Source organism: Schistocerca gregaria, chromosome 4, assembly GCF_023897955.1.
Source record: "Schistocerca gregaria isolate iqSchGreg1 chromosome 4, iqSchGreg1.2, whole genome shotgun sequence".
Lineage (NCBI taxonomy): Eukaryota > Metazoa > Arthropoda > Insecta > Orthoptera > Acrididae > Schistocerca > Schistocerca gregaria.
Window position 1 is genome coordinate 761,501,537 of NC_064923.1, and position 22,977 is coordinate 761,524,513.

At 45.2% G+C, this 22,977-nt stretch overlaps 1 protein-coding gene across 1 annotated transcript in view; it reads left to right on the forward strand.

The window, feature by feature from the left end:
* LOC126267910 (heart- and neural crest derivatives-expressed protein 1) overlaps nt 1-22,977 on the forward strand; it is an 87,856-nt gene that overhangs the window by 27,570 nt on the left and 37,309 nt on the right. Inside the window, exon 4 of the mRNA XM_049973220.1 lies at nt 9,432-9,558. Within this exon, the coding sequence (XP_049829177.1) occupies nt 9,432-9,558 (127 nt within the window). The remainder of the gene's footprint in view (nt 1-9,431; nt 9,559-22,977) is intronic.

The following is a 22,977-nucleotide window of genomic DNA, read 5'->3' on the forward strand; positions in this document are numbered from 1 at the left end:
ACGCACGCCGAAGTGCAACAAAACGACGTGGCATGCACTCGAGTAATATCTGAAATAGTTCTGGAGGGAATTTACTCCATGAATCCTGCAGGGCTGTCCATAAACCGAAGGGGTGGAGATCTCTTCTGAACAGCGCGTTGCAAGGCATCTCAGATATACTCAATAATGGTCGTGTATGGGGAGCTTGGTGGCCAACGGAAGTGTTTAAACTCAGAAGAGTGTTCCTGGAGCGACTCTAGCAATTCTGGACGTGTGTGGAGCCTCATTGTCCTGCTGGAATTACCCAAGCCCGTCGGAATGCACAATGGACACGAACGGATGCAGGTGACCGGACAGGAAGCATACGTACATGTCACCTATCAGAGTCGTATCCAGACGTATAAGGGGTCGCATATTACTCCAACTGCACACGCCCCACAGTATTACAGAGTCTCCACCGCCTTGAACAGTTCCCTGCTGACATGTAGGGTCCATGGATTCTTGAGGTTGTCTCCATACCGATACACGTCCATCCGCTCGATACAATTTGAAAGGAGACTCCTCCGACCAGACAACGTGTTTTCAGTCATCAGCAGTCCATTGTCGGTGTTGACGGTCCCAGGTGAGGCGTAAACCTTTGTGTCATGCAGTCATCAAGGTTACGCGAGTGAGCCTTCGACTCCGAAAGCCCATATCGATGATGTTTCGTTGAATGGTTCGCACGCTGACACTTGTTGACGCCCTAGCATTGAAATCTGCAGCAATTTGCGGACTGGTTGCACTTCTGTCACGTTGAACGATTCTCTTCAGTCGTCGTTGGTCCCGTTCTTGCAGGATCTTTTTTCCGGCCGCAGCGATGTCGGAGATTTGATTTATAACACTACGTTCAAACTCACTTAAATCTTGATAACCTGCTATTGTAGCAGCAGTAACCGATCTAACAACAGTGCCAGACAGTTGTTGTCTTATACAGGCGTTGCCGACGGCAGTGCCGTATTCTGTTTACGTATCTCTGTATTTGAATACGCATGCGTATATCAATTTTTTTGGCTCTCCAGTGTAATTTTGTTTTTTGCTGTGCCCGAAAACTACACTCTTAAGAAGCTCTTGACGTTAGTTGAGGTTCTTGGATTCGTCTGTTAGTTGCTCAATGCATATTATTATAAAATACGGCTGATAACCGCGGGCAGCACGAATAGCCGATATGGGTCGCATGCTGCCCGCTGTTCTACGACCACTGGCCCTGCGTATCGAGAAGGAACAGAACACCGCTCGCAGGCGTGTAGGAACAGCGGTCGTAAAGTGTTCCTAACCGACAGGGGCCAGAGGCAAGTGTCACGCCTCGTCCAAGGCACTCGGCTTGAAACCCGACAGGAAGGGCTACTGTCCATCACAACCAGTTACCGAGCGAACGTTCTGAAGAGAACTGCATACAGTGGACATTTGGAGGCGGGCACTTCGCTAGATGCCATTGCTCATACCGACCCGTAAAGTTGCACATCTTCAGCGGACCAAAGAACACAGAACCTGAAGACTAGTTGACTGGGGGCACCTAGTGTGGTCCGACAAGCCGCTATTATCCTTTTGTCAAAGAAGGCAACGGGTCGAGTACACCGGCGGCCCAGTGAGGCCTGTACGGAGTGTAATTCTGGCTGGATGCGATTTTGCGATATTTCGGGCTTTTTTTCGTAAACGTGAATCACGATGTTCATTTCAACGTTCCTGGCGTCCGAGTGATGCCTAGTCTTCTCGGTGTTCATGATGAGTAAGCTGGCAACACTCCTTCTGCCAAGGTGATAACAGCCGTGTTCACAGGGCAGCAAAAATGCATTTCCGGTTTGACAGTCACACGCCCATCCTATCGCATCTCGACTAGACCGCAAAATCATCAGATGTTACTGCCATAGAAAATGTCTGCAATTACTTGCAAGAGCGGATAAAACGCACCGGTCAACATCCCAGCAATCTGGTAGACTTACAGGGTTCAATAGTCAACGAGTAGCTTCAATTGGGTATGGTATAATTGAAGAAACTTGTGGACCGTCTTCCTCGTCGAAACGAAGCTATTATCAACTCCTGAAGCTATGTGAGACGCTATTAGAGTGGCGTATCTGGGGGATGGGGGAAAAGGGGGAACTAACTTTTGGACGAATATGCTTACATTACAATTCTAAATCTCAAGACGTGAAAAAAAATTTGCTTCACCCTCGTGACTAGTATAATTGCTTTTTTTCAGGACCTCTTTCTTAATATCATTTTAATCACGGGAAATCACTAAGTGAAGGAACATTAACGTCATTCACCTTTATACTGCCCTGTGGGGCGGCGGCGCCCTCTTTTACAAAATGGTTCAAATGGCTCTGAGCACTATGGGACTTAACTTCTAAGATCATCAGTCCCCTAGAACTTAGAACTACTTAAACCTAACTAACCTACGGACATCACAGACATCCATGCCCGAGGCAGGATTCGAACCTGCCACCGTAGCGATCGCGCGGTTCCAGACTGAAGCGCCTAGAACCGCTCTGCCACTTCGGCCGGGCCGTCTTTTACAAGAGCCTGAAAACTATTTACGTGGTCAGACGGAAAGCGATGGAGAACATACTGACCCAAGTTTCCAGTCTGCAAGTCTAAATTCTTGTCTTGCCCACTGAAAGACATATTTCTATTCTCTATTTATTCAGCGGGATCAGGAACTATGATTATAAATGAAGATTTTGAGTTCCATAAACTTTCACATGCACAACACAGTAATATTCCTGATGATAATGCTAATAATAAATATGATATCTCTATCATAAACAGCACTATGAGCAGTTCAGCGGCGGCCTCTACGGTAAGTTCCCATTAAATGGTCTTTGCCCTGACTTCTGATAGTCAAAGTTAATTGCTCGCCAGAAAAGTGGAAAATAAAGTCACCACTTGCCACGCGGTTTTTTAACATGGCGAGCGGAGCACAAACAGTTACTTCAGCGAAATTTAAGCGATCCAGGACGCTGTACAATCCTCGCGAGTTCCCATCCTACTTACACTGTAAATATGCGTTTAGTTGCAGCCTGGCTGTGACGTCACCGGAGGCCGCTCGTAAGCCGGCGTTTGACTAACGCGGACCGTGCAGTAGCTGGGTGCGACGTGAAGTCGCTGCCTCTCAGGCCGTATTTATACACTTGGCGCAGCGGACGGCCAAGAGAGCACCTGCCGTCGTCCGCTCTATGTCCCGGTAGTAGCCTCAAAATGGCCGCTTTTATAACACTCTTGTGTATTAATTTAGAATCTTCGTAATTTTTGTATGAATGGATTTAAGTAGTCTTTAATCACAGAAAAAGTTTTAGCTCACCTACATGTAAACGTTGACGTCTAGAATTTTTAGATCGGAACCTACAGTAGAACACGAACTCTGAGCTATATATTTAAGTGACCTTGTATTGTTTGGCATGTGCATCAAAGTCTGGCTCTGTTATTGAGTGGGTTTCGTAAGGTGCTATAATCAAAAATTTCTATCATTAATGTAAATTATACTTAATCTATTACAAATAGCGACATTTTTGTTCCAAATTTAGCTTTCAGTAAAACTCGAAAACTTTTGGAGGTAGCTTAATGGTGTCACATACTTAGGGTTTTATATCAAACTGACGCTTCATTCGAATTTTCATGTTTCTAAGTCAAATACCTCGATTTTTCGTAAAATCTCTGATTTTGAGCAAAATATTGCTCCGATCATGTTGAAACTTGTAACAAGTGATTTTAACATACATTTTCAGATTCTGACCGATTTTTGACTTTCCAGCTTTATTATTTAGCGCCACTTATTTTTTGTTAAAACATTTAAACCAACCGGAAGTACTGTTGCAATGTCGTATTTAATTTTTGGGGTCCTGCAGTTTTATATTACACTGCTCTGAAAAACTCTAGGACGATATAGATAAAGTAAGTGGCATGGCGTGAGATGAGCGTGACTGTAGTTCCGAATGAGGCGGTCCCCACAGTACGAGGCACTTAAAGGAACGGGAAAGGACTCTTTGTGTGTGTGTGTGTGTGTGTGTGTGTGTGTGTGTGTGTGTGTGTGTGTGTGTGTGTGTGACTCAGTGAGCGGTTATGGTGTACCGCGATAGTGTCCTTCCTACAACATGCCCGGAGACAAGATTTGGATGACCAACCGGGGAAGACTCAGTGGGAAACTGGAAGAGGGACGAGGTGTGGCGACTGTAGCCCTGGAGTTTGGTATTGCTCACAACATTGTCCCACGTGCGTGGGGAGCCCTCCAAACCACAGGCACTACTACCCGAAGAAGGGTAGACGCTCGAACACGTTCGACTGCAACAGAATATTAACTGCAACAGCACAGAAGGAATGCAAGTCAAACAGCGGGTGCAATCGCAACAACATTTAATAGCACTGCAAGGCCCGTAATCTCACGCTCGACAGTGGCACGGCGATAACGTGGGGATGATGGTTCAAATGGCTCTGAGCACTATGGGACTTAACATCTGAGGTCATCAGTCCCCTAGAACTTAGAACTACTTGTACGTATCTAACCTAAGGACATCACACACATCCATGCCCGAGGCAGGATTCGAACTGGCGACCGTAGCAGCCGCGCGGTTCCAGACTGTAGCGCCCTGAACCACTCGGCCACCCCGGCTGGCTGGGGATAATGTCTTTGCCCTGTGACCAGTACGTTGTGTTGCGTTCACAGCCAGACATCGGCGGCACCGTTTACGTTGGAGCCGAGAGCACGGCCACTGGGCTAACGAGTAGTGGCGCCGTGTGCTCTCGTCGGATGAGAGCAGATTCAGTCCGGGTAGCGTTCCACGTAATGAGCTAAGGAATATTGTCCAACGTGGTCGTTTGTGTGGTCCACATGTTACGGCGGCGTAACGTAGCACGGGTGTACTGAGCCCCAAGTCGTCGGATACGGGCCACTCACCGGCCAGCAGTTTCGCGCCGCTGTAACTCCCCACGGGTCTCTTTTCAGGGGTGCTTAAGACCGTGACGTCACTGTTGTGGACGCCAGTGCGGGAGTTCACTGGTGCAGTCGGAGGTATCCGTCGGAACGAAATACGACGCGTGGACTGCCCTGCCCGTACCCCGTCTAAGCTCCACGAGGCACGCGTCGATTGCGTTGCAGAGACGTACTGCAGCACGACCACACTCACCGAAGACCGTCCGGCGGCTGTCTACTGTGCTGGTGGAGGAATGGAACGCCGTACCACAACAACTCCTTACCAGCTTACCAGCCTTGCTGTCAGCGTAGGAGCAGGGTGCAGGGAATGGATTGCCTTCCACAGTGATCAAACACCCTATTCAGACCCGTGTCCCACCTTTTGTAATGTCCACGGGCCGTCATAAATCGCGGCGACTTGACTGAAATTATTGTCTCTGAATAAAACTGTCATTTCTCTTCCCCTCATTGTGTACTCTTTCAGTTACCTTCTGTACTATACTGTATGGTCCAAGTTTCACCGAGCTATGTTACGTGGCAGTGACACGTCATGTCAAACAAATAACTTTATAGATTCGGCAACTGCAGCTAAAGAACTTGTGCATAATGCAAAGGACAATCAAACAGTTTAAAATATAACATGGTAAAACAGTCTATATTAAACTGAGTGCAAGTTCAAATCTGCATGAGCTGTTTATTATGTTTACCCCTGTTTGACGACCGGTCTCATACCCTGGAGGTACACTCCTGGAAATGGAAAAAAGAACACATTGACACCGGTGTGTCAGACCCACCATACTTGCTCCGGACACTGCGAGAGAGCTGTACAAGCAACGATCACACGCACGGCACAGCGGACACACCAGGAACCGCGGTGTTGGCCGTCGAATGGCGCTAGCTGCGCAGCATTTGTGCACCGCCGCCGTCAGTGTCAGCCAGTTTTCCGTGGCATACGGAGCTCCATCGCAGTCTTTAACACCGGTAGCATGCCGCGACAGCGTGGACGTGAACCGTATGTGCAGTTGACGGACTTTGAGCGAGGGCGTATAGTGGGCATGCGGGAGGCCGGGTGGACGTACCGCCGAATTGCTCAACACGTGGGGCGTGAGGTCTCCACAGTACATCGATGTTGTCGCCAGTGGTCAGCGGTAGGTGCACGTGCCCGTCGACCTGGGACCGGACCGGACCGCAGCGACGCACGGATGCACGCCAAGACCGTAGGATCCTACGTAGTGCCGTAGGGGACCGCACCGCCACTTCCCAGCAAATTAGGGACACTGTTGCTCCTGGGGTATCGGCGAGGACCATTCGCAACCGTCTCCATGAAGCTGGGCTACGGTCCCGCACACCGTTAGGCCGTCTTCCGCTCACGCCCCAACATCGTGCAGCCCGCCTCCAGTGGTGTCGCGACAGGCGTGAATGGAGGGACGAATGGAGACATGTCGTCTTCAGCGATGAGAGTCGCTTCTGCCTTGGTGCCAATGACGGTCGTATGCGTGTTTGGCGCCGTGCAGGTGAGCGCCACAATCAGGACTGCATACGACCGAGGCACACAGGGCCAACACCCGGCATCATGGTGTGGGGAGCGATCTCCTACACTCGCCGTACACCTCTGGTGATCGTCGAGGGGACACTGAATAGTGTCGGTACATCCAAACCGTCATCGAACCCATCGTTCTACCATTCCTAGACCGGCAAGGGAACTTGCTGTTCCAACAGGACAATGCACGTCCGCATGTATCCCGTGCCACCCAACGTGCTCTAGAAGGTGTAAGTCAACTACTCTGGCCAGCAAGATCTCCGTATCTGTCCCCCATTGAGCATGTTTGGGACTGGACGAAGCGTCGTCTCACGCGGTCTGCACGTCCACACGAACGCTGGTCTAACTGAGGCGCCAGGTGGAAATGGCATGGCAAGCCGTTCCACAGGACTACATCCAGCATCTCTACGATCGTCTCCATGGGAGAATAGCAGCCTGCATTGCTGTGAAAGGTGGATATACACTGTACTAGTGCCGACATTCTGCATGCTCTGTTGCCTGTGCCTAGGTGCCTGTGGTTCTGTCAGTGTGATCATGTGATGTATCTGACCCCAGGAATGTGTCAATAAAGTTTCCCCTTCCTGGGACAATGAATTCACGGTGTTCTTATTTCAATTTCCAGGAGTGTATATCTTGAGGCCATATCTACATACAGAATGAAACTACGAGGCCTGTCGAAAAAGAATCCGATCTTTGGCCAGAAAAAATATTTCGAATACTTGACGGGGTTCGGACCCTAATCCCCTTCAAAGTAGGCCCCTTGTGCTTACACACTCTCAGCCCACCGACCCTTCCACTGCCGGAAACACCTCTGGAAGTCTTCTTGTGGAATGGTGTTCAGCTCCGTCCTCGTGTTCCGCATTATCTCTTCTCTACTCTGAAAACGAGATCCTTTCAGTGGCGTCATCAATTTTGGAAACAACTAGAAATCGCAAGAAGCCATATCTGGAGAGTAGGAAAGTTGGCGAACGCCTGTAATTCCATGTTTGGCCAAGAAATTTTGGATCAAGTGGGATGAATGCGCCGGGGCGCTGTCGTGATGCAGTTGCCAGGTTTTCGCCGCCCACATGTCTGGTCTTTTGCGCCGAACTGCGTCACGGAGTCGCCGGAGAACAACTTGATAGTACTCCTTTGTCACTGTTTGTCCTTCCAGTGCGTCTTCGTTATCCACAATTCCCCGAACATCAAACAAGACAGTCAGGATCACCTTGATTTTGCTTCGCACCTGACGCGCTTTCTTCGGCCTTGGAGACTTGGAATGCTTCCATTGCGAAGACTGTCTTTTTGTTTCTGTGTCGTACCCGTACGCCCATGACTCTTCTCCGGTTATCACGGTGTTCAGAAACCCAGGATCAATGTTGGTGGTGTCCAGAAAGTCCTGTGCAACATCAAAACAGAGGTCTTTTTGATCCGGCGACAACAACGTGGGCACGAATTTCGCAGCCACTCCGTGCATGTACATATCATCACACAACAATGCATGTGCAGAATCTTTACTCACTGCGACCTCTTGGGCAATCTCCCGCATAGTCAAACGACGATCTGCCGTCACCAAATCTTGCACCCTCTCAACAACAGTTGCACTCCGAGCAGTTTGGGGCCTGCCAGAACGCTGGCCAGTCTTCACTCATGTGCGGCCATTTTTGAATCGGTTGAAGCACTCCTTAATTTATGTTACACCCAATGCATCTTCTCCAAACACCTGCTGAATCTTACAAATTGTTTCGCTTTCAGAATCACCAAGCTTTTGACAAAATTTGATGCAGATTCTTTGCTCAACACACGCATAACGGACATGAATGGATGCAGGTAACGAGACAGGATGCTTACTAACGTGTCAGCTGTCAGAGTCGTATCTAGATGTATCATGGGTCCGATATCACTTCAACTGCACAGGCCCCACACCATTAAAGAGCCTCCACCGCCTTGAACACTCCCCTGCTGACATGCAGGGTCCATGGATTCATGACGTTGTCTCCATAACCGTAGACGTCCATCCGCCCGATACAATTGAAAAAGACTCGCCCGACCAAGCAACATGTTTCCGGTCATCAACATTCCAACGTCGGTGTTGAAAGGCCTAGATGAGACGTAACGCTTTTTGTCGTGTAAACATCAAGGTTACACGAATGGGCCTTCGGCTCCGAAAGCCCATATCAATGATGCTCGTTGAATGGTTCGCGCACTGACACTTGTTGATGGCTCGGCATTGAAATCTGCAGCAATTTGCGGATGGGCTGCACTTCTGTCATGTTGACTGATTCTCGTCAGTCGTCGTTTGTCCCGTTCTTGCAGGATCTTCTCCGGCCGCAGCGATGTCAGAGATTTGATGTTTTACTGGATTCCTGATGCTCACGGTACACTCGTGAAATGGTCGTACGGGGAAATCGCCACTTCATTCCTACATCGGAGTTGCTGTCACCCATCGCTCGTGCGCCGACTATACCACGTTCAAACTCACTCAAATCTTGATACCTGCCATTGTAGCTGCAGTAACCGATCTAATAACTGCGCCGGACACTTGCTGTCCGACATAGGAGTTGCCGACAGCAGCGGCATATTCTCCCTGTTTACATAACTCCGTATTTGAATAAGCATGCCTATACCAGTTTCTTTGGCGACTCTGTGTATATGTAGATATGATCTGTAGATATACCACCAGAGTATGAAACTGGTTGTCAAACAGGAAAAAACATAGTAAACAGCGAATGCGGATCTGGACTTTCAGTCGGTTTAATATAGACTATCGTAACGTCTTGGATTTTAAATTGCTTGATTGTCCTTCGCATGACGTACATCGTGTGAAAGTTACATTCGTGCCTACGTTTCGCACACCACATAATTTCCACGATTTCTGCCCGGTGCTGTAACGGAAGTGTTTGTGGATGTACAGCAGAGTGTGTGGGGATCCCGCAGGAGCGGACGAGGGCGCCGGCGACGACCCCGGCGGCCCTTCTTCGGTCTCCGCGGGCGGCGGCGGCGGCGGCTTCTACCCGGCGGCGGGCGGGGGCGGCGGGGGCGGCGGGGGCGGCGGCGGCAGCCCGTACCGCATCCAGCGGCACGCCGCCAACATCCGGGAGCGCAAGCGCATGTTGAGGTCAGGCGGCAAAAAGTGAGGAGCACTTCTCGCCCTCAGAATCTCGCTTGTGTCGCTCTGCTGCTGCTGCTGCTGCTACCATTGCCTTCGCTTGCCAGCTCTCTATGAGAAACGTAGCTACATTCGCAATGCACTTGTAAACATTTGCACAACAAAAATTATATAATATTTTAGACAACCAAGTAGAGAGCATCCCTCTAGTCCCTGCACCTGTACTGGTGCTTTGGAAACATCTGTACGGTATGTGAGCCTTTTCATCTGCACCACTGGATAAGGACGTCCTGCAGACTTTACACGCATTTTGAATTCAGCTACACTCATCCTAGTTGCTCCAGCAAGTTTTCTAACGTCGTCCACCCACCTTTTACTGCGTCATCTCAGCGTTTTCGTGTTCTTTGGTTTATTAAAGTAACAAGAAAGTCCCTAATATGCCTTCTATCAGCAATGAAGAAGTTCGTATACAAAATTGATTAATAAAGGGGGATCCATGAAGTGATAATCCGTCGAAGTAACGAATTTTTTTATTGTGTTAAACTGTAGCCTAGTCCTTTCCGAACAACAATGTCTACCTTTTCTGTTTCTTTGACGCATAATGTTCGGAAAGAGAAAACATTAACCAAACAATGACAGGCTCCCGTCTGCCTGCTGTCAGTTCAGCTGTTTTATCGCGGCTTTGTCTTTGGCCACTGTTCATTAAATTGGTAACCCTTGTGCTAACCGAGTGCAGGTAAGTTACTTCAGCGCTCTGTTTACGTGCTTGAGGTGTTTTCAAGTAAACACATGATTTCAGGAACTTATCGTATACTGTTTTTTAGTGAAACTTCGTACAGAAAGTAATTACATCATTATCATCTAAGTGTACTAGAATTATGGCAATCAAATGAAAGTTGTGACAAATATTTATATACTTTCAAATGCTAGTTCTTTATGACACGTACTTTTCTGTGGCTTTCTACTGAAATAATAATGCTACAGTTAAATAAGTAATACACTTTGAAGAAAGTATGACATCTTATGCAAGTTTCAAATTTCATTTGGTTTGAACAAATAGTTTTTGATAAATGTGTAGCAACGTTAGTACGGTGAAACACGTCCGGATCCCCTTAATTTTTGCTGTTATATAAAGACAAGTCTTTCTTTAACGTTGTTACCATAAAGCTCGAGAAGTAATTTATGTATTTACTTCAAATTTTTACACTGAACATTAATGAGAATTCGGGCGGACACAGTTTGTATATTTTTTAAATATCTGTAACATATAAGTACGTATGTAATGTATAAATTGGAACAGTTTCACCAAAAATCTCGAAACGTTTTTGACCGATTCACTTTAAATTTTTACACGATACTCAAATGGACATTCAGACGGTCAAAGGTGATATATTTTTCATTACACACGTGATATATAAATATATGTGTGGTATATAAACGGGAAATGTAACCGAAGACGCCGAAAAGTTATTGGTCGATTTACACGATACTCTAATGAATATTTGGATGAACACCGGTTACACATTTTCCATACACGTCTTATACATAAGTACATGTTGTTGTTGTTGTTGTTGTTGTTGTTGTTGTTGTTGTGGTCGTCAGTCCTGAGACTGATTTGATGCAGCTCTCCATGCTACTCTATCCTGTGCAAGCTTCTTCATCTCCCAGTACCTACTGCAGCCTACATCTACATCTACATCTACATGACTACTCTGCAATTCACATTTAAGTGCTTGGCAGAGGGTTCATCGAACCACAATCATACTATCTCTCTACTATTCCACTCCCGAACAACGAGCGGGAAAAACGAACACCTAAACCTTTCTGTTCGAGCTCTGATTTCTCGTATTTTATTTTGATGATCATTCCTACCTATGTAGGTTGGGCCCAACAAAATATTTTCGCATTCGGAAGAGAAAGTTGGTGACTGAAATTTCGTAAAAAGGTCTCGCCGCGACGAAAAACGTCTATGCTGTAATGACTTCCATCCCAACTCGTGTATCATATCTGCCACACTCTCTCCCCTATAACGTGATAATACAAAACGAGCTGCCCTTTTTTGCACCCTTTCGATGTCCTCCGTCAATCCCACCTGCTAAGGATCCCACACCGCGCAGCAATATTCTAACAGAGGACGAACGAGTGTAGTGTAAGCTGTCTCTTTAGTGGACTTGTTGCATCTTCTAAGTGTCCTGCCAATGAAACGCAACCTTTGGCTCGCCTTCCCGACAATATTATCTATGTGGTCCTTCCAACTGAAGTTGTTCGTAATTTTAACACCCAGGTACTTAGTTGAATTGACAGCCTTGAGAATTGTACTATTTTTCGAGTAATCGAATTCCAACGGATTTCTTTTGGAACTCATGTGGATCATCTCACACTTTTCGTTATTTAGCGTCAACTGCCACCTGACACACCATACAACAATCTTTTCTAAATCGCTTTGCAACTGATACTGGTCTTCGGATGACCTTACTAGACGGTAAATTATAGCATCATCTGCGAACAATCTAAGAGAACTGCTCAGATTGTCACCCAGGTCATTTATATAGATCAGGAACAGCAGAGGTCCCAGGACGCTTCCCTGGGGAACACCTGATATCACTTCAGGATTACTCGATGATTCGCCGTCTATTACTACGAACTGCGACCTTCCTGACAGGAAATCACGAATCCAGTCGAACAACTGAAACGATACCCCATAGCTCCGCAGCTTGATTAGAAGTCGCTTGTGAGGAACGGTGTCAAAAGCTTTCCGGAAATCTAGAAATACGGAATCAACTTGAGATCCCCTGTCGATAGCGGCCATTACTTCGTGCGAATAAAGAGCTAGCTGCGTTGCACAAGAGGGATGTTTTCTGAAGTCATACTGATTACGTGTCAATAGATCGTTCCCTTCGAGGTGATTCATAATGTTTGAATACAGTATATGCTCCAAAACCCTACTGCATCCTTCTGAATCTGCTTAGTGTAATCATCTCTTGGTCTTCCTCTACGATTTTTACCCTCCACGCTGCCCTCCAGTACTAAATTGGTGATCCCTTGATGCCTCAGAACATGTTCTACCACCCAGTCCCTTCTTCTAGTCAAATTGTGCCACAAACTCCTCTTCTCCCCAATTCTATTCAATTCCTCCTCATTAGTTATGTGATCAACCCATCTAATCTTCAGCATTTTTCCGTAGCACCACATTTCTAAAGCTTCTATTCTCTTCTTGTCTAAACTATTAATCGTCCATGTTTCACTTCCATACATGGCTACACTCCATACAAATACTTTCAGAAACGGCTTCCTCACTCTTAAACCTATACTCGATGATAACAAATTTCTCTTCTTCAGAAACGCTTTCTTTACCATTGCCAGTCTACATTTTATATCCTCTCTACTTCGACCATCATCAGTTATTTTGCTCCCCAAATAGCTAAACTCCTTTACTACTTTAAGTGTCTCATTTTTTGATGTTCATCTTATATCGTCCTTTCAAGTCACTGTCCATTCCGTTCAACTGCTCTTCCAAGTCCTTTGCTGTCTCTGGCAGAATTACAATGTCATCGGCGAACCTCAAAGTTTTTATTTCTTCTGCATGGATTTTAATGCCTACTCCGAACTTTTCTTTTGTTTCCTTTAATGTTTGCTCAATATACAGATTGAATAGCATCGGGGAGAGAGTCCAACCCCCTTGCCAACCACTGCTTCCCTTTCGTACCGCTCGACTCTTATAATTGCCATCTGGTTTCTGTACAAACTGTAAATAGCCTTTCGCTCCCTGTAGTTTACTCCTGCCACCTTCAGAATTTGAAAGAGAGTATTCCAGTCAACATTGTCAAAAGCTTTCTCTAAATCTACAAATGCTAGAAACGTAGGTTTGCCTTTCCTTAAGCTTTCTTCTAAGATACGTCGTAGGGTCAGTATTGCCTCACGTGTTCCAACATTTCTACAGAATCCAAACTTCCCCGACGTCGGCTTCTACCAGTTTTTCTATTCGGTTGTAAAGAATTCGCGTTAGTTGTTTGCAGCTGTGACTTATTAAACTGATAGTTCGGTAATTTTCACATCTGTCAACACCTGCTTCCTTTGGGATTGGAATTATTATATTCTTCTTGCAGTCTGAGGGTATTTCGCCTGTCTCATACATCTTGCTCACCAGATGGTACTCCCGGGGCCTTGGTTTGACTCAGGTCTTTCAGTGCTCTGTCAAACTCTTCACGCATTATCATATCTCCCATTTCATCTTCATCTACCTCCTCTTCCATTTCCATAATATTGTCCTCAAGAACATCGCCCCTGTATTGATCCTCTATATACTCCTTCCATCTTTCTGCTTTCCCTTCTTTACTTAAAACTCTGTTTCCATCTGAGCTCTTGATATTTATGCAAGTGGTTCTCATTTCTCCGAAGGTCTCTTTAATTTTCCTGTAGGCAGTAACTATCTTACCCCTCGTGAGATAAGCCTCTACATCCTTACATTTGTCCTCTAGCCATCGCTGCTTAGCCATTTTGCACTTCCTGTCGATCTCATTTTGGAGACGTTTGTATTCCTTTTTGCCTGCTTCATTTACTGCATTTTTGTATTTTCTCCTTTCATCAATTAAATACTTAAGTACATACGTAACATATACAGGGGAAAATTTGTTACCAAAAACCTCGAAAATCTCTTGATCAACTTCCTTCAAATTTGTACACGGTACTCTGGTGAACATTCGAACGGAAAAAGGCTACATATTCTGAGGCGACTAAACTCATGGGACACCTCCTAATATTGTATCGGATCTCCTTTTGACCGGCGTACTGCAGCAGCTGGAAAGCACCCGCAGAACTGATGATCTATGGTTCCTTTATAGCCGTCCATAATTGAGAAAATGTTGCCGGTATAGGAGTTTGTGCACGAATTGACCTCTCGATTACGTCCCATTCATGTCAGGCGATCTGGGTGACCAGATCACTCACCCTAACTGTCTAGAATTTTCTTCAAACCAAACGCTAACAGTTGTCACCTGTTGACATGGCGAATTGTCAGTCATAAAAGTCTCATCGTTTTTTGGGAACATGAAGTCAATGACGGCTGCAAATGGTCTCCAAGAAGCCGAACATAAGCAGTCAATTATGGGTTCAGTTTGACCAAAGAACTCAGTGCATTCCATCTAAACACAGCTCGCACCATTATGGAGCCACCAACAGCTTGCACAGTGCCTTGATGACAACTTGGGTCCATGGCTTCGTGGGGTCTGCGCCACACTACAATCCTACCATCAGCTCTTAACAATTGAAATCGGGGCTTACCTGTCCAAGCCACGGTTCTTCAGCTGTCTAGGATCCAACCGACATGGTCACGAGTACAGAAGAAGCGCTGCAGGGGATGTCGTGTTGACAGCAAAGGCACTCGCGTCGGACATCCGCTGCCATAGACCATTAACGCCAGATTTCGTCGCACTGTCCTAACGAATACGTTCGTTGTGCGTCGCACATTGATTTCTGTTGTTGTTTCACACGATGTGCTTTTCAGTTTTGGAACACAACCTACGACCAGCTTAGAGATAGAAGTGATGACACTTTCTGCATGACCTGACCATCATTCTGCAGGACAATGCTCAAGCACGTAAAGTGCAAGCTGTTACTGATTTGTTTGACTGATGAGGCTGCTAAGTGCTATACCACCTACTGCACTCCCCTGACTTAAGCCTTCGTGAGTTCAACTCGATTTCTAAACTGAAGGAAACACTTCACGGCATTCGCTTCAGATCTGCTACAAATCAGTCGGGCAATAGGCCACGCCTCTCGAACTGTCAACACAACTGGCACTGCTGAGAGTATGCTACGACTGCCACATCACTGGCAACGGGTTATACACAATGCTTGTGACTACGTAGAAGCTGGGTAAAACTTTGAAACACGTATCTACATTGTACGAGCTGTAAATAGCTAGTTGCCACTATTACAGTTCCAACCCTCGTATATTTGCGGATTATGATTAGAATACCGCTACGGAATCCAATCCGTCCAAAACTTTCTAATCGTACTCATTCAAAGCTTAAATCTTTGCGAAAAACTGTAATTGAAGCTACTACCCTCAAAGTTTCAGCAGCTGGAGAGGTCTCTCTCTCATACCCCGTATATCAATGATTCAGGCTGATTTACCCATTCATTTTAAGCGACTTCAACTCTCAAGGAAGGTTTCGTTTGCAATAACATTGAACAAGGCTGAAGGCCAGGGGTATGGGTAAGAGGGGAGAGGAAATGAACAGAAAGGGTGGTGGGGGGGGGGGGGGAAGGAGGTGATCTGCAGAGAGAGGGAGGGTAGGAGGAGATGATAGGTAAAGAGAGAGGGGGAGAGGAGGGTAGCCTAGGATTACACAACTTCTCTTTAAACATTTTGGCACCATTAGCTTGCTTTGTGTCGTTATTGAGATTAAATCGAATGTTCTGCAGGCTGCCCCCTGATCGAGCAACGTACTTTAGAATTCATCAGTACAGTATCTGTGTGTCCGAATGATATACGTGCACACAGGAACGATGAACGCCTGGTCGGTTGCGGACGATACCTGAAGCTAGACTACCCGCGAAACGCAAATGTGCAAGCGGTTGCAGATGGCTCGGCGGGTAGGTGCAGCTACTGTAACCATCATACCGTCTTCTGTTTCCGACCCGCCAGTAGACCAGAGTATGCCACTTGAAAGATGTCATGATTCCTTCTTCGCCTGCCCCCTACTTCCTGTTGTTACACTGAAATATTTATCGAAGCAGCTGGAAGTCATTGTGCAGTCCGCCTGCATTTCTACAATCATTCCTGTACTTACATTCATTCTATTAGTGCGGGATTTTTGATATCCTACAGATTTCCAGTTTTTAATACGAATGACCCTGTTGTTGCCTACATTCTAGCTCAAATATGTCATGGATGCATGTCCAGCAGTGGGCGTGCTGCTAATACCGCCTATTAAGTCTATGTAGACCAATCTCTGCACCTTCTCGAGGTCCTTAGCAACCATCTTTTGTTCTACTTTATTCCACCGTACTGAAGCCCGAGGAATTATCATAAGTCTTATTACAGAAGTGTATATGAAGTGCAAGTTCTTGGGACTAAGGCCCCAGAAGTTTCTCACAGTTTCCTAAACGATAAAACTTAGTGGTCCATTGCTTCTGATTTAGCAGTAGCGTCATCTACACTGTAAACCTTTAATCAACGACATTCGGTTTCCATGTTGTTCCTGTTTTAGACGTTTTTTTCTTCGGTTGTCGTTGTTAGACGATCGATGGTAGATCATCTTCAGGGGTCAAGCAGCCACGCTTGAGTTAATCGTTTCGTTATCAGTAAGACATATGTGTCCTACATAATTATTTCCCTGGGTTCAAAGAGATATGAAAGTCCCATGTCTGTGTGGTACTGCGGTCTGTGGTCGAATATATCAACTGTTTGAAGACAACAGGCTCATTATTTGGCACCTAATGCGCGAGATATCGCTTAATTGTTTCAGTTGTGCATTGTGCACCTTCTATTTCGGCGGTTTTGTAATTTTTTACCGTCTGCAATAGATAAGCTCACTAAAGGTATTTCTTGTCTTTTTTACACTATTTCCTACTAAAATACAGATTTGTCCACATATTTATTGATATAACACTTTGAAATTCATTTAATGGTGTTGCGTTACGGTCAGTGCGTGTAGGTAATTTCTATTTATCTTTTGTTAATATTTGTGTCAAAATTTTTACATTTGTATATTTTATTCGGTGCTGTAATGTTATTTCATTTCCCTTGATTTGATGTTGTTGTTGTTGTGGTCTTCAGTCCAGAGACTGCTTTGATGCAACTCGCCACGCTACTCTATCCTGTGCAAGCTTCTTCATCTCCGAGCAACTACTGTAACCTACATCTTCTGAATCTGTTTACTGTATTCATCTTTTGGTCTCCATTTACGATTTTTACCCCCACGCTTTCCTCCAGTACTAAATTGGTGATACATTGATGTCCTGCCAACCGGTCTCTTCTTCTAGTCAGGTTGTGCCACGAATTTCTTTGCTCCCTGATTCCGTTAAATACCTCCTCATTAATGATCTACCCATCTCATCTTCAGCATTCTTCCGTAGCACGATATTTCAAAAGCTTCCATCCCCTTCTTCCCTAAAGTACTCGTCATCCAATCATCCATGTTTCACTTCAACACATGGCTACACTCCATACAAATACTTTCAGGAAAGAGTTCGTAACCCTTAAATCTATACACAATATTAACTACTCTTTTGTTCAGAAACGCTTTTCTTGCCATTGCCAGTCTACATTTTATATCCTCTCTAATTCGTCCATCATCAGTTATTTTGTTGCCCAAATGACAAAACTCATCAACTACTTTAAGTGTTTCGTTTCCTAATCTGATTCCCTGAGCATCACATCAATCGATTACATTCCATTACTCTTTTTGTTTTTATCATTCGACATGAAATGAAAAACTCCACAAACTCGTGGTTTGTTTTGTGACGAATGCTTGGTTTCCCCGTATCTTTATATTTCTTCCAGTTGAGGTCTGCCTCACAAACGCAAGGTGAAAAGTAAATTGTTCACATTTTCCTCCATTATTACAGTTCTACATAATGAATCTCTCTGCTATCGCAGAGCCCAAATGAAAACGACGATGCCAAAAACCACCTACTGCTAGTAGCATATCTTTCATTCCGCCGGTCAAACTGGTCTACGGCTCCCATCCCAGCTGTGTTCTCTGCTATGGGGGCGGGGTAGGTTGTAGCGGCTCTGTTTTTTCTTGTGACGAATTTTATACCTTTCGTGTGGTGAACAGTTGACAAAACTGTAACTGATTTATTATTTTGGAATTTGTTCGACATAATGATGATACTTACTTCCTTATTTTTACAGATTCTAATCCCTAGTAGAAAAGTCTTTTTAAAGGAGACGCATACGTTTCGCTGGACTCGAGAAGGAATAAATTTATGGAACCAACTATTCCTCCTTGAGTCCAGGGAAACATTGACGTGCATCGTAAAATAATTACTAAGCTATGAACAACAATCGAAATTCAGCAACATGGCCTCACTTGGTATCCATTCCAAAAGCAGAAAACCAGATTTTACGACAATGTGTGATATTATAATTAATTAATCACGAAAAGGTTAACTCATCCGTTCCTGAACACTCGAGAACAAATCTTTGGTGTGTAAAGAGTCTCTTCTTCAATGCCTTGCTGGCAGTGTAACTATTTTTATCTGCCGGCCGGAGTGGCCGAGCGGTTCTAGGCGCTTCAGTCTGGAACAACGCGACCGCTACGGTCGCAGGTTCGAATCCTGCCTCGGGCTTGGATGTGTGTAATGTCCTTAGGTTAGTTAGCTTTAAGTAGTTCTAAGTCCTAGGGGACTGATGACCTCAGATGTTAAGTCCCATAGTGCTCAGAGCCATTTGAACCATTTTATTTCATCCACTTATCGTCTGTTCCATCTTAAAAAAATTTCCTCTTCTTTCTTGAAAAAGATGTTTGATTGCACGCATTTTCGAATATCAAATCCTCGTCTACATGAAGTTCATATGGAGAAGTCACTTCTTTGAATTCTGAAATTATACACTGTTTATCTGTTAACTAAAATGGTTTGAAAGCTTTGTACACGCTCTTTTCAAAGTCAACTCATTTGTCAAAACAGTCTAAATCAAGCTGCAAGTAACTGGCCGCTTCTCTTTTGGATTATCTGACACGATCTTTTTTTACTGACAACCTAGGATGTCATAGAGAAAGGAAATTGCACAGCACTACACAGTTGTTCTTCAAGAGAACCATTAAACACTTCTGACTCGCAACTGGAAAAGAACAGCTGTTGAATCAAGCTTGTCAGCTTAGCTCTGTGACTAAAATTAAAAGCAGAACTTCATATTTAAGTATATTTTACAAGACTACTCCTCAATTTTAAAATCACAATGAACAGTTTCAGGTGGAGACCATAATATCATATGAAGTATTGACCTTTTTTGTGTGACCGGGATTTTTACCTATACCGAACGGTTTAAACGGGAATCGAGTTTTCAGCCGGGAATTCGGGACAATCGCACCTAAATGGGATACCTGGCAACCGTGGTCTGAAATGATATTTTTTCGAGCTATAGTCCACTAGTTTCACATTATAAACAATAAGGAAAAGGAGATTACTACTTTTTACACATATTTGCAGAATCTGCATCTACATCTACATACATACTCAGCAATCCACCATACGGTGCGTGGCGGAGGGTACCTCGTACCACAACTAGCATCTTCTCTCCTTGTTCCACTCCCAAACAGAACGAGGGAAAAATGACTGCCTATATGCCTCTGTACGAGCTCTAATCTCTCTTATCTTATCTTTGTGGTCTTTCCGCGAAATGTAAGTTGGCGGCAGTAAAATTCTACTGCAGTCAGCCTCAAATGCTGGTTCTCTAAATATCCGCAGTAGCGATTCACGAAAAGAACACCTCCTTTCCTCTAGAGACTCCCACCCGAGTTCCTGAAGCATTTCCGTAACACTCGCGTGATGATCAAACCTACCAGTAACAAATTAGCAGCCCGCCTCTGAATTACTTCTATGACCTCCCTCAATTCGTTCTGATATGGATCCCAAACGCTCGAGCAGTACTCAAGAATAGGTCGTATTAGTGTTTTATAAGCGGTCTCCTTTGCAGATGAACCACATGTTCCCAAAATTCTGCCAATGAACCGAAGACGACTATCCGCCTTCCCCACAACTGCCATTACATGCTTGTCCCACTTCATATCGCTCTGCAATGTTACGCCCAAATATTTAATCGACGTGACTGTGTCACGCGCTACACTACTAATGGAGTATTCAAACATTAGAGGATTCCTTTTCCTATTCATCTGCATTAATTTACATTTATCTATATTTAGAGTTAGCTGCCATTCTTTACACCAATCACAAATCCTGTGCAAGTCATACTGTATCCTCCTACAGTCACTCAACGACGACACCTTCCCGTACACCACAGCAACATCAGCAAACAGCCGCACATTGCTATCCACCCAATCCGAAAGATCATTTATGTAGATAGGAAACAACAGCGGACCTACCGCACTTCCCTGGAGCACTCCAGATGATACCCTCACCTCCGATGAACACTCACCATCGAGGACAACGTACTAGTTTCTATGGATGACAATAGACTCTCGAAGCCGATCTCCAAATATCTCAGAGAAAAGATATTAACAACCATCTTGATTCAGGAGGATCGGAAAAGACTCGGAAAGGAATAACATAAGATAAGTATTCGAAAGAGAGTTTTTCAGGGGAAAGGACTCCGAGTCAGGAAGGAAAGGTAAACTTAAACAAAGTGGTCTAAAGACAGGAAAAAGAAACATATAGAAACAATGAAGGAATATCGGAAGAAAAGGGAAGAACAACGGAGGATTAAGAAGACGCCAACGCAAAGAGGAGGAGGAAGATCATCGCCATTTGTATGCCAAATCCATAACTTTTTATATTGTTATCGTATTTGAGGTCTGTAGGGGGGCCACGCTTCACCAGCACTGGACACCATTTTGTGGCTCCGTCCGTAGTTTGAGAGTTGTAATTAACGCTGCGCTGGATGTGGGGAGCAGGAAATCAATACCAGCAGAGGGGCGTGGACTGCCAGCCGCGCCGCGCCTTGCCACGACGGGCCATCACACGCAGGCGCCGGCGCCACCTCCCCCACCCCCAGCTGCCTGGCACTCCCACGCAGCGGGCGCGCCGTGTTCCTGTCACGGACAGCCCGCTACTGACATTAATTTCGCATCGCTGCCCGCTACCTCCGTGCAGAGGACGCGCCGCCAGTCGGCTGACAGCACAATACGTGGAGGAGGGGGGGGGGGGGGGGGTTCGAAAAGTTTCTAGCCTAACAAATAAATAATGATAGAAATTTCATAATACCAATTACTTTTTAAATATACGAGGGTAAGTCAATTATTATCCGCAAAGTAGTTATAAATTTTTTTGTAATCAAATAGGGAACTTACAGGAACATCATTTTTCGACATACTCTCCTTTAGTTTCAACGCACTTGGTCCATCGTCGTCCAAGCTTCCTGATGCCGTTATAAAAGAAGGTTCTCGATTGAGCTGCGAGTCAGCAAATCGACAGCCCCTAAATGACTGTTTGAGTAAACCAAATAAGCGATAGTCAGAAGGGGAAAGATCGGAACTACATGGAGGATGAAATGAAATGAATGATCGTATGGCATTATTGGCCGGGAAGCTGGTCCACTACCTCAAATTTGAGGTTCTGGAGCGTTTCAGCGGTGTGGGCAGCAGTATGCGGACGGGCATTACCGAGCAACAGTGCAACACCTTTTGACAGCAATCCTCGGCGTTTGCTTCGAATTGCAGGCTTTAGCTTGGCATTAAGCATCTCACTGTAACGTACACTATTTATTGTTGATCACCTTTCCCCATAATATTCCATTACCGGATCTTGTGCGTCCCAAAAATCCGTAAGCATCAGTTTTCCTATGGACGGTTGGGTCCTAAACTATTACTTGCACGGCGAATTTGGATCTTTCCATTCCATACTCTGCCGTTTACTCTCCGGCTCGTAATGAAGGATCCACGTTTTGTCACCAGTAATGATCCTGTCTAAGAAGTTGTCCCCTTTGTTACCGTAGCGGTCCAAATATTTTTTGCAGATGTCCAAGTGCGTTTCTTAATGCAACTGTGTGGGTTGTTCTGGGACCCATCTTGCACAAACTTTATGAAACCCAAGTCTGTTGTAGATGATTTCGTAGGCAGAACCGTGACTAATTTGCAGACGATGTGCCACTTCGTCAAAATCGTCTGTCTAAGAGAATCATTTCCCGTGAACGCTGAATGGTTTCTTCATTTGTGGTGGTAAACGGTTGTCCGGTTCCTTCATCGTGCGTAACACTTCTGCGACCCTTTCGGAAGTTTTAAATCCATTCGTAGACACTCCATTGTGGCAAAACATTCTTCCCGTACTGTACCAAAAGTCTTCGATGAATTTCGGCCCCTGATACACCTTCCGACCACAAAAAACGGATAGCTGAACGTTGCTCTTCTTTGGTGCAAATAGACAGCGGGGCAGCCATGATTAACAGCACGGCAGCGATAATGCAACTAACCTAGCAGCTTGAAAATTGCAAAGATATAACACAAAATAAACAAAACATACGTCATCAACGCAAAACGACCATACTACCAAAATAAACAAAAATATAACTAAATTGCGTATAAAAATTGACTTACCCTCACAATACCTGTGTACACTAATACACTTGCAGGCACGTTCAGATAACTTCTAAAAACCATTCAAATAAAAGGGCTTCGATTTCGAGTCCAACCAAGCGTTCACAGCATCAGTCACTGCATCATCGTCAAATCGTCGTCCTTTGAGGTCTTTTTTTAGCTTTGGTAAAAGAAAAAAGTCTGATGGAGCCAAATCTGGAGAACGTAG